Genomic DNA, 15255 nt, shown 5'->3' on the forward strand with positions numbered 1-15255 from the left:
TGATAAAACCACTGTTGTAATCCTGCGACCCTCGGAATAAAGGTAACGTCTTCTCTGTGCAGTATGTGAATGGAGGAAAGTTGAAAACAAAAACGAACAAAAGCACAACTGCTGCTTAATTTTTTACTTTTTGCTATAAAGTGTTAATAAAACTTAGAAAGAAGTCATTTGTACACCAAAATCCTGAAACTAGAAAATACAACTCATCCTAAAAAAATAAAGTCTCCTAGACAGGGAAATGTTGATGAAAAAATAGAAATACTATGGCTCCTAAAATGGGACAATGAAAAAACAAAAAAAAAAGTGTCCTAAAAGTCCAAACTGGGCAAAACCTTAAGTTGATAATATCAGAGATGTAATGGCACACTGGTTGTAGATAGCAGAGATGTGGTTACACACAGGAATCATAGATGAACAGACAAAATGGTAACTTGCTTGCAGTTATGGTTAATAATGGATATGTTACCTTGATTGCAGAAACTGAGTTGTGAACACCATTAATACAAAAACAAGTTCTGGGTAATCTGGAAACATGACTGCAGAAGGATCGGCGTGGACAACACCTAAATAATTTGGACTGACCTTGGATATATACGCTGTTAGTTGAAAAAAGTCAAGAGTAGCAGGAGATAGACACCTGGCTGAAGCTGAGCTATGTCCATGGGGAAGCAACCTCTGACAAAACACATGCTAAGGCCATGTGCACATGTTCAGTATTTGGTCAGCATTTGAAAGCAAAAACCAGTAGTGGAACAAATCGGAGGAAAAGCAGAGATGTGGTTACACACAGGAATCATAGATGAACAGGCAACATGGTAACTTGCTTGCAGCTATGGTAACTTGCTTGCAGCTATGGTTAATAGTAGATATGTTACCTTGATTGCAGAAACTGAGCTGTGAATACCATTAATACAGTAACAAGTTGTTGGTAATCTGGAAACATGACTGCAGAAGGATCAGTGTGGAGAACACCTAAGTAATTTGGACTGACCTTGGATATATACGTTGTTAGTTGAATAAAAGTCAAGAGTAGCAGGAGATAGCTCAGCTTCAGCCAGATGTTTATGTCCATGGGGAAGCAACCCCTGACAAACACATACTAAGGCCATGTGCACATGTTCAATATTTGGTCAGTATTTGAAAGCAAAATCCAGTAGTGGAACAATCAGAGGAAAAGCATAATAGAAACACGGCACCGCTTCTGCATAGATCACCACTCCTGGTTTCCTTGTTTGCACTTTGTTGTCTCTAAGCCATTTGCCAGAACTTTGGAAGAAGCTTGGGATCATTGTCCAGAAGGAAGAGCCATTTCTGCCCTAGTTTTAAAGGGGTTGTCCAGATTTATCACAAAGGTCACTGTAAGTGACAACAGACTTGTGAATCATTACCTTGCGCACACCACGAGCTACGAGAATTCTCTGGTGCCAGCGGCTACACCGACCAGTCATGTGACCACAAGGATGCGATAGACACATTCCAACTTGACGTGCAGCCACATTCCTACTAGACGTGTGCGGCCCCCAAAATCTATTGTCAACATTGCAGAATCCTCATGGCACACATTGTTAGGATTCACAAGTCTACAGTCAACGCCTTTGGCCTTCTGACTGATGACTTCAGCTGCAGCTTCCATATCTCCACATAATACTCCTTTTTTATGCCCTTTATTTTGTGAAGAGCAGCAAATATTCCTGCAGTAACGACCCGCCACAACATGATACAGGCACCACTGTGCCTCACGGTTAGAGTGGTGTCCTTTAGCTTGCAAGACCCCCCTTTTTCCTCCATCCATAATGGTGGTCATTATTGATGAACAGTTCCATTTTTGTTTCCAGACACTAAAGGGACATTTATCCAGAAAAGTAAGATATTTGGCCCCTTGTGCAGCTGCAGACTGTAACCTGTCATTTTTGTGACAGTTTTGGAGAAGTGGTTTCTTCTTTGCTTAGCAGCCGACAGGTCATGTCACTACAGGACACGTCGTGCAGCGGATATAGAGACTAGAGAGGAGAAGATCAGGTAAAATTACAATTCACCTGTTGAGAGGATTTTCCCGGGAATTTGATTTGCAGAGAAGTTATTCTCGTAAATTTGAAGTCCCTAATGACCATCCATGGTCTCTCCGGGCCATGGAGAATAATAGTTGTAAAATGTAAAGAATTTAAAAATAAAATCCATATATCCCCCCTCTGCTCCTCACTGTCACCCGTACGATCCTCGTCTCATCTTCTGGCTGCTGCGATAGACGAGCCTTTTCACACTAGGACAGGGCACACGGCTAAGATTGAAACCGGGGACAGCTCTGTGCAAACATGTGTTCTTAAAGGGATTTGTCATAGAAAAATTATAAAATCCACAAAGACATCTCTTTGGTCTCTAGAAAGGGGACATATCCACCCCCACATGGAACATATTGGATTAATTATAATTAAGGAAGAAAGAGAACGCTAACTACATCTCGCCCCTGTCCAGCTAGGACCCTTTGGTGTAGACATGTAATTTAAAGTGGTAAATATGCTGGGAAAGACACAAAGTCTGGGGTCTGTATATCCAGGACTTCAGAGTTTCAAAAGATTGTCCCAGAGATTGTTAAGTTGGTAGCAATCCGACATTTATGGGAAGCACATTTTCAGCTCCGTGATCCTGAGGGGAAGACCATGCATATTTTTATATAATTGTTTGATGAGCACATCAGCCCCAAATTAATATCAGTTAACTGAATAATGCTATCCATGCCATGTTTCATCTCCATAGAAAGAAAAAATCATGGTAAGAAACATGACCACAATATTTTCCGCCTGGGACCTCTAGGTGCAAAGGTATCATGAAAGTTGGGGATTTCATAATTTTCTAGAGACTGAAGACATTCCATGACCAGCCCTGTTATGAGGGAAGGTATGTGGGAGTGACTGTTCTCTAATACAGTGACAAGCAAAAGGGAAACAACATTTTGACCTTTTGACTTTCAGGCTCCATATCTCACCATCCACTACAGTTGAGTGTGAGACGACTTCATGTAAGACAATCATCTTGGCTATCTCATACAGAAATTTAAAGCCCCCCGTCACACACAGCGAGATTGCTAGCGTGATCACTGAAACGTCACAGGTTTTGTGACGTATCAGTGACCTTGCCAGTGATATCGCTGTGTGTAAAAAGCAGCAGCGAGCGGGCCCCTGCTGTGAGGTCGCTGATCGCTACAAAACGATCAGGACCATTTTTTGCTCATTGGTCTCCCGCTGTGCAGCACGCATAGGCGTGTTTGATGGCGGGAGACCAACCATCTGAATGTGCAGGGAGCCGGCGTCTGTCAGCCTGTAAGCAGCGGTACGCTGGTAACCATGGTGCACATCGGGTAACTATGCAAAGCGCTTTGCTTAGTTACCCGATGCGTACCCTGACCACCAAGCACAGTGTCGTTACACGGGTCGCTGGTTGCTGGTCTCTGATCGCTGTGGAGATCTGCCTGATTGACAACTCACCAGCGACCATGTAGCGACGCTCCAGCGATCCCTGCCAGGTTAGATCGCTGGTGGGATCGCTGGAACGTCGCTACGCGTGACGGGACCCTAACTTGTAACTATTTAGCATATGATTAGATATGCAGATTATTGTTATTTCATTATTAGTGTTAGTCCTACTAGAAATCTAAATTTTAAATTTTTATTATTTTGTAAATCCACCTTTGCTTTCAGAATTGCCTGAATCCTTCTGGACAGCTCTCGAACAGATTCAAGCATGTCTGCACAGAAATCTGATCCCCGGTCTCTTCTCCACGTTGCCAGTGTTGGTGTATACTGGTCAGGTGTCTTCTCCACATTCCCAGTGTTGGTGTATACTGGTCAGGTCTCTTCTCCACGTTCCCAGTGTTGGTGTATACTGGTCAGGTGTCTTCTCCACGTTCCCAGTGTTGGTGTATACTGGTCAGGTCTCTTCTCCACGTTCCCAGTGTTGGTGTATACTGGTCAGGTCTCTTCTCCACGTTCCCAGTGTTGGTGTATACTGGTCAGGTCTCTTCTCCACGTTCCCAGTGTTGGTGTATACTGGTCAGGTCTCTTCTCCATGTTCCCAGTGTTGGTGTATACTGGTCAGGTCTCTTCTCCACGTTGCCAGTGTTGGTGTATACTAGTCAGGTCTCTTCTCCACATTCCCAGTATTGGTGTATACTGGCTGGCTCTCTTCTCCACGTTCCCAGTGTTGGTGTATACTGGTCAGGTCTCTTCTCCACGTTCCCAGTGTTGGTGTATACTGGTCAGGTCTCTTCTCCACGTTCCCAGTGTTGGTGTATACTGGCTGGCTCTCTTCTCCACGTTCCCAGTGTTGGTGTATACTTGTCAGGTCTCTTCTCCACATTCCCAGTATTGGTGTATACAGGCTGGCTCTCTTCTCCACGTTCCCAGTGTTGGTGTATACTGGTCAGGTCTCTTCTCCACGTTCCCAGTGTTGGTGTATACTGGTCAGGTCACTTCTCCATGTTCCCAGTGTTGGTGTATACTGGTCAGGTCTCTTCTCCACGTTCCCAGTGTTGGTGTATACTGGTCAGGTCTCTTCTCCACGTTCCCAGTGTTGGTGTATACTGGTCAGGTCACTTCTCCACGTTCCCAGTGTTGGTATATACTGGTCAGGTCTCTTCTCCACGTTCCCGGTGTTGGTGTATACTGGTCAGGTCTCTTCTCCAGGTTCCCAGTGTTGGTGTATACTGGTCAGGTCTCTTCTCCACGTTCCCAGTGTTGGTGTATACTGGTCAGGTCTCTTCTCCACGTTCCCAGTGTCGGTGTATACTGGTCAGGTCGCTTCTCCACATTCCCAGTGTTGGTGTATACTGGTCAGGTCTCTTCTCTATGTTCCCAGTGTTGGTGTATACTGGTCAGGTCTCTTCTCTACGTTCCCAGTGTTGGTGTATACTGGTCGGGGATGTATACAGCTTTTTCTTCACCCACAAGTGTTGGATCGGGTTGAAGTCTGGAGACCTTTGGGGGACAATCCAGCTCCTGCATTTCATGGTCATTGAGCCATTTCTCCTCCAATCTCACCGTATGCTTCGGGTCGTTCTCCTGCTGGAACACTGTCATCCTTTTCATACCCATAGTACTCGAGTGTATGAAGTAACTCATCTTGTAGGATACTCACATATTGACACCATCATCGATCCTGGTCAGGTATCCAATGCCTTTGTCTATGAAACACCCCCATATCATCAACCTTAAGCTGGTGTCACACTAAACGACAGCGACAACGACGTCGCTGTTACGTCACCATTTTCGGTGACGTAACAGCGACCTTGTAAGTCGCTGTTATGATCGCTGCTTAGCTGTCAAACACAGCAGAAGCAGCGATCATAAGGTCGCTGTGCTACATGTTCAGAGAGCAGGGAGCCGCGCTTAGCGCTGGCTCCTTGCTCTCCTGCAGCACACATCGGGTTAATTAACCCGATGTGTGCTGCAGCTACATGTCACAGTTCAGAGAGCAGGGAGCCGCGCTTAGCGCTGGCTCCTTGCTCTCCTGCAGCACACATCGGGTTAATTAACCCGATGTGTGCTGCAGCTACATGTCACAGTGCAGAAAGCAGGGAGCCGCGCGCACTGCTTAGCGCTGGCTCCTTGCTCTCCTTGCTACAGTATACATCGGGTTAATTACCCGATGCGTACTGCAGCCACATGTCACAGTGCAGGAGCCGGCACTGGCAGTAAGAGCGGAGGCTGGTAACCAGCGTAAACATCGGGTAACCAGGGAAAGGTCTTCCCTTGGTTACCCGATGTTTACGCTGGTTACAGCTTACCGCAGCTGCCAGTGCCGGCTCCTGATCGCTTCAATTCGTCGCTCTCTCGCTGTCACACACAGCGATGTGTGTGTCACAGCGGGAGAGTGACGACCAAAAAATGAAGCTGGACATTCAGCAACGACCGGCGACCTCACAGCAGGGGCCAGGTCGTTGCTGGATGTCACACACAGCGACAGCGACGGGACGTCGCTGCAACGTCACAGAAAATGGTGACGTAGCAGCGACGTCGTTGTCGTTATGTGTGACACCAGCTTTACTCCATCGAACTTTATCAGTTCCTTCAATTTCTCTATCAGTTAGCCCCTTGTTCTCTTGTTTCTTTCAGACCCATTCGCCCCTATCAGATCCATCTATTGTCTTTCATCTCATTGCTCCAAATCACCCGTTTCCAATCTTCCACTGTCAACTCTTCGAACTTCTTTGTAATCTTGAGCTGACGCTTCTTATGATGATGTTGAAGTTGAAGCTTTTTCATTTTTTTGGGGCCTCCATTCCAGGCGTGTGTAACGTGCATTACATAGTTCTTGCATGGACCTCTGTGATCTCACCATTATGAAGCATACGAGACGCCTGCACTAATGGGTTTGTCGCGCCAGAACTAATAGACCTTGTGATGAACGACTTGTTGACTCCGATATTTTGCATGGACGTCACCTCTTGGCTTTTGAATGGATGAATGGACTTCATTTCATATTCTTTCAGCTGTCTTGACCTCACATGGTGGACTTTGGCAATTTTGTTTACCGAGAGACCGCTAAGAATGTTCTGCATGATGCGGTGTCTCTTTTTTTGGGAAATCTTCATAGCTGCTTCTAGAATTGAACCAGTGACCTTTCACTTGGGAATCAACTTAATAACACACTGAGTAATTAGGGAATGTGAGAACAGGTTGTAATTTGTAGTATATAGGAAGAAAAAAAATTTCAACCATCAGGAGCAAAAGAGTAACAAATCGTTAAAAATCTAACGTATGTATGAGATAACCAAGATGATAGTCTATAAAATGAAGGTCGTCTCACACTAAAAGATGTAGAGGATGGTCAGATATGGAAGATTAAAATTAAAAGTTCAAAACATTGTTACCCTTTTGCTCATCACTGTAAATACTGAAGTTTGCTTTGACACCTTGTTATTAACTATACAAAATGTAATAGATTTGTTCCTCTTGCTCTATAAACTGTATCCCAGAAGCCATATGTTATGTGTAACGGGTGTCCAATCGACATGCATAAACAATTGGTGGTGGCAACTAGAAGTTTTTCTTGGATTATTGTGGAGCTTAAGTGAGTATTCTAAGGGGTATATATATATGTATATATATATATATATTATATATATATATATATATATATATATATATATATATATATATATGCCATGAGCTGGAACTGGTGGTGTATATACAATATCAGCACTGTGAGTTTCCCAATCATCGGCATAGTAGTAATAAAAGCAGCAGTCACCTCGTCTATCAATCATCGGACAACTGAGTATTGTCCTGGCGATTTGGAGCAGCAGAGTGCAGTTCTTGATAAATTAGTGCAAGCGGTGGGATATCTGTGCGATTGCCTAGGACTGCCTCCATGATAGGGTGGTGTATCCTCACATCATATACCGAGTGCTGTAAGAATTCTCCGGTGTCGGGAGCAGAAGCGTAACCACAAGTATGCGATTTGCATACATGGGATCACACGCCAACTAAACTGTATCCGGCCTTGCTCAATGCAAGAGTATAGAGCAAGGGCGGGTAGAGTATAGTCGGCAAGTGAACGCATGTCTGTAAATCGTATAATTAGAGTCACATAACTACCCGCTTCCGGGGCAGGAGAATCCTCACAGTGCACGTCTTTTTGGAACATCTGGGTTCCTCAACGTTGTCCCAGACGTGTGACGATGATCCCCTGGTTCTTGGCTGATTTGCATTGATTTTCCAATAATAACAAGCAGAGAGGTGGGCAGGCCTTGATGATAGTCCTTAAAATATGTCCACATTAAATGAATACAAATGATGTCCATGAGCCTCACAGAAGGTTCTACAGAGATTACAATCTTGTCCGGAATTGTCCAAGCGGATTATCGGCACAGACATGTTGGTGGATGTAAACGTATGACCTGCTGGAAGTCCGATGTTGGCCCATTTATACTTTATCGATAGCCCACTTTATTTCCAGCGGGGATGTGTAATGCATAATCTCCCCAGTGATGGCGCTGCAGGGAAATTGGACAATTTCTAAAAAGATTTCAGTTGATTCATTGGGATCCACATAATCCGTAGTAGTCATTTTTTAAATATTAACAATAGAGATGCAAGGATCGGAAGTATCACAAGGTATTGCCCGTACTGTCCATGCTCGTCTTCACAGCGCCGGCCGTGCCCGGGGTACCAGGGTAACGTCCCCATCGGCCAATATAATGAGTAGTAACTATGCAGCACAGAAGAGCGCACTTTATAGAACGGAGCAGAGGAGATGAGGAATTTCCTTTTTTTGTTCCTTGTAATTCTCATTAGAAATCATAATAGCGGCTTTTGATTACATGAAGCCGGCTCCTGTTATTTGTACGAGATGAAAGCCATATCAATGTTACAAAAGACAATGGAGATATTCCTTCTGCTTTTAACCACTTTCATATTGCAAATGATGGAAGACTTTAAAGGACGAATTGTGGACTCAGTTTCTACCATGTAAAATTAGAGGGGGGGAAAGAAACAGAATACATTACTCTGCGAGGATGAGGAGGCAGGGACATTTCAATATCAAACTGGAATACACGTCTGAAGAAAATGATGGTGTCTTACAAGACGACGTGAGGGTGACAACTCCCCATCACCAACACGGGTTCTGCCGTTACTGACCCAAAAACTGAGAAAACCAGAAATACAAAAATATCTGCTCCCTGCCCGATGAGGACAAACAGGGTACGGCACACGGAGCGGTAGAGGGTACGGCACACGGAGCGGTAGAGGGTGCGGCACACGGAGCGGTAGAGGGTACGGCACACGGAGCGGTAGAGGGTACGGCACACGGAGCGGTAGAGGGTACGGCACACGGAGCGGTAGAGGGTACGGCACACGGAGCGGTAGAGGGTACGGCACACGGAGCGGTAGAGGGTACGGCACACGGAGCGGTAGAGGGTACGGCACACGGAGCGGTAGAGGGTACGGCACACGGAGCGGTAGAGGGTACGGCACACAGAGCGGTAGAGGGTACGGCACACAGAGCGGTAGAGGGTACGGCACACAGAGCGGTAGAGGGTACGGCACACGGAGCGGTAGAGGGTACGGCACACGGAGCGGTAGAGGGTACGGCACACGGAGCGATAGAGGGTACGGCACACGGAGCGGTAGAGGGTACGGCACACGGAGCAGGAGAGAGTACGGCACACAGAGCAGGAGAGAGTACGGCACACAGAGCAGGAGAGAGTACGGCACACGGAGCAGGAGAGAGTACGGCACACGGAGCAGGAGAGAGTACGGCACACGGAGCAGGAGAGAGTACGGCACCCGGAGCAGGAGAGAGTACGGCACCCGGAGCAGGAGAGAGTACGGCACCCGGAGCAGTAGAGGGTACGGCACACGGAGCAGTAGAGGGTACGGCACACGGAGCAGTAGAGGGTATGGCACACGGAGCAGTAGAGGGTATGGCACACGGAGCAGTAGACGCTATGGCACACGGAGCAGCAGACGCTATGGCACACGGAGCAGTAGAGGGCACGGCACACAGAGTAGCAGATGATTTTCTAGGAATTAGTGAGGGGCCAAATAGCGCCCCCTATGGGTATCACACATTGATGACTTCACCAATTAACGTGGCCTCAATGTTTGCAGTTTACATGGCAAAAAGAGAATAATTCCCTCCAGCTGAGCAACCTGCTGCTCGGCCACCATCATGAGGGCGTCTCCATATTGATGTGCAGGATCAGCCGCGTACGAGCTCCCGACTAATCCCAACAAACATGAGTGGACGAATCGCCTTATTAAACACTGTGTCGACGAGGACACATGAGCTCCACTACACCCCCCCCCACTGTGGCAGGCGGAGAGTAAGCCACTGTCACAGCTCAGGCGGTGGCCTATTTTCAGCGAGAACAAGATGATTGGACATGCTGAACTCTAACTGCCTGATTCTTTCTACCCTCAATATCTGGTAATGGGAAAAAACAAGTCAGAGGACCCTCATACACAATATGAAGTTAACCAGTCTGAAAACTGGTGGATTTGGCAGACATTACATATAGGTGAGTGGCCGCTTCCAGCAGCAGGGCCAGGAGGGTGTGGAATAAATACATCCGGAACCGTTCACATTGATATTACACGGTTTCCGACAGAGGGTCCAGGACTTAAATCAGCTAACAATACTGGAGCTTGACAGTCATAACAAGGCAACAGGGCCCACCGGGTCTGAATAGTAGTCATGACACCAGTGGGAGCAGAGCCCAGATAGGCCTCTAAATCTATGAGAACGTTTACCCGATGTGCCCCATGAGCACAGCCCGATCAGAAAGTCTAGGCTTCTACAAATAATGGCTGCTATTCACATTGCTGCACACAAAGGTTCAGTATTTTCTATACAGATATTTCATGCAGAAAAAAACATCCATGTGCCTTGTGGGCAGGACGCCAGCACCGTCTGCATGGAGTTTCCAAAAACTAAATGAGGCTTTAGATTGTGAGGCCAAATGGGAACAATCGGGATATTGAGTCTGTGGACGCTGGATGGGAGCTGTTGTGAATACGTTTTCCAGTTTGGGGCTCCCTCTTGTGGTCAGTGCTGGCGGTGCAGTTGATTTGTGGAATGAAATCCACACAGCTGTAGAGGACTGGCAATCAGGGTCAGACTGGGACTATATAACCAAGTAGTTTTCTCTTGTTACTTGCCGGTGCTCAATGGTCTCGTGTGTTAAGGACATTCTGTAACCAGCCATGCTCACAGCCAGAACTCCTCTCAGATAAGTGGTTTTTGTACCTCTGTTTGTTTTCCACTTTCTTGTTTTTTTTCTGCTTAATACTAATGCTTGATTCTTATTTTGTCTGTGTGGAGTTCTTGGTGGAATGGGATCATTCCCTGCTGGGAGTGTCTGTATACTTAGCTCCATGATTCTGCAAGGTTTGTTTGTCATGCTTGGTATTAATTCAGTCCCTCATGTATATTAGCGTTTTTGGATCCCAGTAACATTTGAGTGCTGATACAGTGGGGGAGAGGTTGTGTGACCTCAGGATTTTTACATATCAGAAGTGCTGGTATTTATTAGGGTTTTTACGGTTGCAGACAGTGCTCCTTCCTATCCTTTTCTATAAAGATAGTTTGGGCCTCACCTTTGCTGAATCTGTCTTTTCTAGCTTTGTATTGTGTTTTTCTACATCATTGTATCCTTTACATGTGGGGGGCTATCTATCTATCTTTGGGGATTGCTCCGAGGCAGATTAGCTTTTTTACATCTCTATCAGTGAGAATATTTAGTTCTCCGTCTGTATCGAGACGACTAGGTCATCGTAGGCTCGTCCCACGGCTACTTCGAGTTGTGTGTCAGGATAAGGTCTGCAGTCTGTTAAGATTCCAGCCACTCTGTTACTATTTGGGATTCTGCATTTTTTGATCCTCCTCGGTCCCTGAATCATAACAGGGAGCCCTGCGAACCCCATCCTATATGTCTGCAATGTCATGTGTGTGGAACACGGCAATGAGATAGCACAAAACCGCTTATCAAAAGAGGAGTCAGGGATGCCAGCAGGTAGGAGGGGGTCTGCAGACATGGTATACTGACCTGGGCTCTGCAATTTCATTCTCTCATTTCTAGTGCTGGAGATAATAAACATTTCCTATCTTTAAAAGTTGCTGACTTAAAAAGACAACTGGAGGAAAAACTGATTTTCTGTGTTATATCACAACCAGACCTCTGAGGGGCGGGTATAACTCCTACAGATGTTGCCAAGCTCCGCCCCTGAGGATCTACACTGGATAACATACCATTTATTGGATTGTTACCTCAGGGGGTTTGTAGATTTTTCAAAGCAGATATAGATGTCATCATCCCCACGTGATTATTTCACAGCTAATACAGAACCACATACGTACAAGGACATATAATAAGAATTGCCACAATTTTCTTATGGAGGAAAGCAATTGTTTGTATACATTTTTGGAAATCATTAGCAAATTTATGTCACTAGAGGAGTTTTTGAGCCTTTATTGTTGGTCCTAAAGATGAGGAGCAGTCCACTATCTCGGCCCTTATAACACCGGTAATTTGCCCTAAATCTGCCATAGTCGCCCCCTTCCTTATCCCTAAATCTGCCATAGTCGACCCTTCCTGATCTCTAAATCTGCCATAGTCGCCCCCTTCCTTATCCCAAGACTTACATGACAAGTTAAACACACGGATAGTGTTTGCATTAGTGAAAATGTAAAAACCCCTGGGGGGGGTAATCATTAGCGGGTGAGATGTTATTTCTTCTAATCGGAGCCCCTCTACATAGTGGAACCCTTAATAAAAACTGAATGAAGAGAGTGAAGTTTCAGCAGACGGAGCTGTGAAAGTGTCGGCGAGTGAATGAGTGCGCGGTGGAGAGGGGGCGATCATGGAGCTCGGAAGCACTCACCTCTTCCCGTAATTTTAGCAACTGCGACGAGAATGCACAAAGAGAGATAAAAAGGAAAGAGAAGGCAGAAGAGAGATCAGTTGTGTGACAGGAGACAGAATTAACACTGACAATTTATCTGTTTACATGTTTAGCATTTAAAAAAATCACAGACAAACACATTAAACGGAGCTAAACATTCGCCGTGTTCCGGGCGCCTTTTTTTTTTATTTTCCCTTTTTTTTTTTTGTGAGTGACTAAAGATCAGTTTCTCATACTGTCACATTAAACAGAAAAAATGGTTTGGGATTCTCTTTTAAAACCACATCTAAGACACAATCATCAAGTAGAGGGGAATGGCACGGTGGAAGTCGGTTACAAAGAGGGAAAAAAAAAAAAAGAAGGTTTTAGCCTCCGTATTCTTCATCATACTGACTTACACCCAGTCACCCCCGTCACACTCCGACAAGATCACTGGGATCCGAAAAAGAAAACTCTCAGGCCCGTCCTACAAAAACAGACTGACACAAAGTGGGCACAGCGGCCACGAGAGGTGCCCCCCGGTGCACGGAGGGAGGGTCCTGGTGGGCAGCAGTTACAAGGAGGCAACAACCTCAGCACCACCGCGACCTGCAGAGGTTTACTCCGAGCTGCAAGATGGGCAACATTTTATTTATTTATTTTCCCTCTTTTTTGCATATTTTTGTAGCTCAGCATATTCCTGCCAGGTGCCTGTGAAGCAAATCCCAGTATTCTCACATTACCCTCTGTCATAAAGCTCCGAGCCAAGCACATTTACACAACTTCTTTCTTAAAGAGCATTGGTTTGTCTTAATGACCGCCGCGACAAGATTGAGGTTTCAGTAAGCAAATTATTGCAGCTCTGCTGCTCCGAAATAGAGATTGGGTCAGGAGATGGCAAAGCTGCCCGGCTGGAGAGTAAGAAAAGAAGAAAAAACTAATGTATTCCAGCCATGAATGACGGGACGACGAGGACGCACTGCAGAGATAGGGACACATCGAGGACAAGACATCTGCAAAACTATGTTCTACTATATAATGTATACACATAAGCACACAGACATATACATGCATCCATCTATAGCTATCACAGTAGCCTATAAGTATCTTACACATTTCATCTTAGGTCGTCTCTGAATATCAATTTGTAATTAAAATCACCATTGTGGTACCAGTGTTAAGTCTACTTTTCTATAAATCGTTTTCAAACACTAAACTTGGGGAGGAAAAAACAAAAAAGTAAAAACTATAAAACTACATAATAGAATAAAAAAAAAGTTATAACAAAAAAAAGAACAGAAAAACCATAAAGCTACATAACTGAATAATAATATTTTTTATTATTATTATTATTATTAATAAAAAAACTATAAAACGGAATACAAAGAAAAACAATTTAAAATAAAAAAGAAAGGAAAAACTACATAATGGATGAAAAAAATTTATAAAATGAAAAATAAAAAAGAAAAGAAAAACTATAAAGCGACATAATGGAATAATAATAATAATATTAATAATAGAAAAAAAGGAAAAGCTATAAAACTATATAATGGAATTAAAAAATTATAAAAAAGTAAAAACTATATAGTGGATAAAAAAAAAGTTATAAAATAAAAGAAAAAAAGGGAAAAACTATAAAACAACATAATGTAATAATAATAATAACAATAATAATAAATTATAAAAGAAAAAGAAAGGATAAACTACATAATGAGAGATTATATATATATATATAAAGTTTTTTTATTCCATTTTGTAGTTTTTCCTCTTTTTTAAAAAAATTTTTATTCAATTATGTAGTTTTATAGTTTTTCCTTTTTTACTTTGAGTTAATAATAATAATAATAATAATAATAATAATATTATATTATTACTATTATAAATTCTAAAAGAATAAAAAAATAAAAAAAAAGAAAGGAAAAACTACATAATGGACTATATATATTGTTTATAATAATAAAAAATATAATAGTACAATTATATTTAAAAAGAACAAAATAAAAACTACATAAGGGAAATAAAAAAAAAATTATAAAATATAGAAAAGAAAGAAAGGAAGGAAAACTGTATAATGGAATAAAAAAAATATATCAAATAAGATAAAGAAAGGAAAAATCCGTAAAACTACATAATGGAATAAAAAAAATGTAAAATTAAAAAAATCTCAAAAAACGAAAAACTTAACTATAAAACGACAAATTGAATACAAATTAAAATAATAATAATAATAATATATTGAATAAAAAAAAAAAGTACAATATAAAATAAACCATAATATAACAATGGTAATAATAATAATAATAATGTAAAGGTGAATAGATTAAAAATTATATATTTATATAATAAAATTAACAGTAGAATAAAAACAAAACTGAATTTTAAATAAATCTACACTATATACCTGCAATACAGACTATAATATATCTGACAATATTCCATGATTAATTTGTGATTTATTGAACACTTTAGTCATTAATCATGATTCCTAAAAACCCCAGATAATTAGATATTTAACTCATTTCATTAACTGTTTTAAAAGAAAATTAAAAGGATTGATCAATTGCTTTTTTAGGTTATAAAAGTGTGATTATAGTTAGACCTGGATTATTATTTATTTTAATGTAAATGAAGGACATAAAACTAAGACTAATCTCACAGTCTATAAATGCGACATAATGTTAATATATTTGATGTTTTGCCTAAAACAAATGTAAGAGGGAAAAAAATATTTTTTTTTATTTCCATTTAGGATTATTGAGAGGTTTCTACAGGGGTTAACAAATGTAGAATATTTATTTTGCTCTGTGATCGTTTATGTTCAGATGATGGCGGCTCCGCTGACAAATCTTACGACGGATATTTATTTTCATTTTTT

General features: G+C 42.6%; 1 protein-coding gene across 4 annotated transcripts in view; it reads right to left on the bottom strand.

Moving 5' to 3' along the window:
• Window positions 1–15255, bottom strand: part of VTI1A (vesicle transport through interaction with t-SNAREs 1A) — a 494579-nt gene that overhangs the window by 359563 nt on the left and 119761 nt on the right. For 2 of the 4 annotated variants that reach the window (XM_075348209.1, XM_075348211.1), the window contains exon 5: window positions 12381–12401. The exons of the other annotated variants lie outside the window; for them this stretch is intronic. In XM_075348209.1, coding sequence (XP_075204324.1) covers window positions 12381–12401 — 21 coding nt within the window. The remainder of the gene's footprint in view (window positions 1–12380; window positions 12402–15255) is intronic. 4 annotated transcript variants of the gene reach the window in all.

This window comes from Anomaloglossus baeobatrachus, chromosome 5, assembly GCF_048569485.1.
Source record: "Anomaloglossus baeobatrachus isolate aAnoBae1 chromosome 5, aAnoBae1.hap1, whole genome shotgun sequence".
NCBI classification, from domain to species: Eukaryota; Metazoa; Chordata; class Amphibia; order Anura; family Aromobatidae; genus Anomaloglossus; species Anomaloglossus baeobatrachus.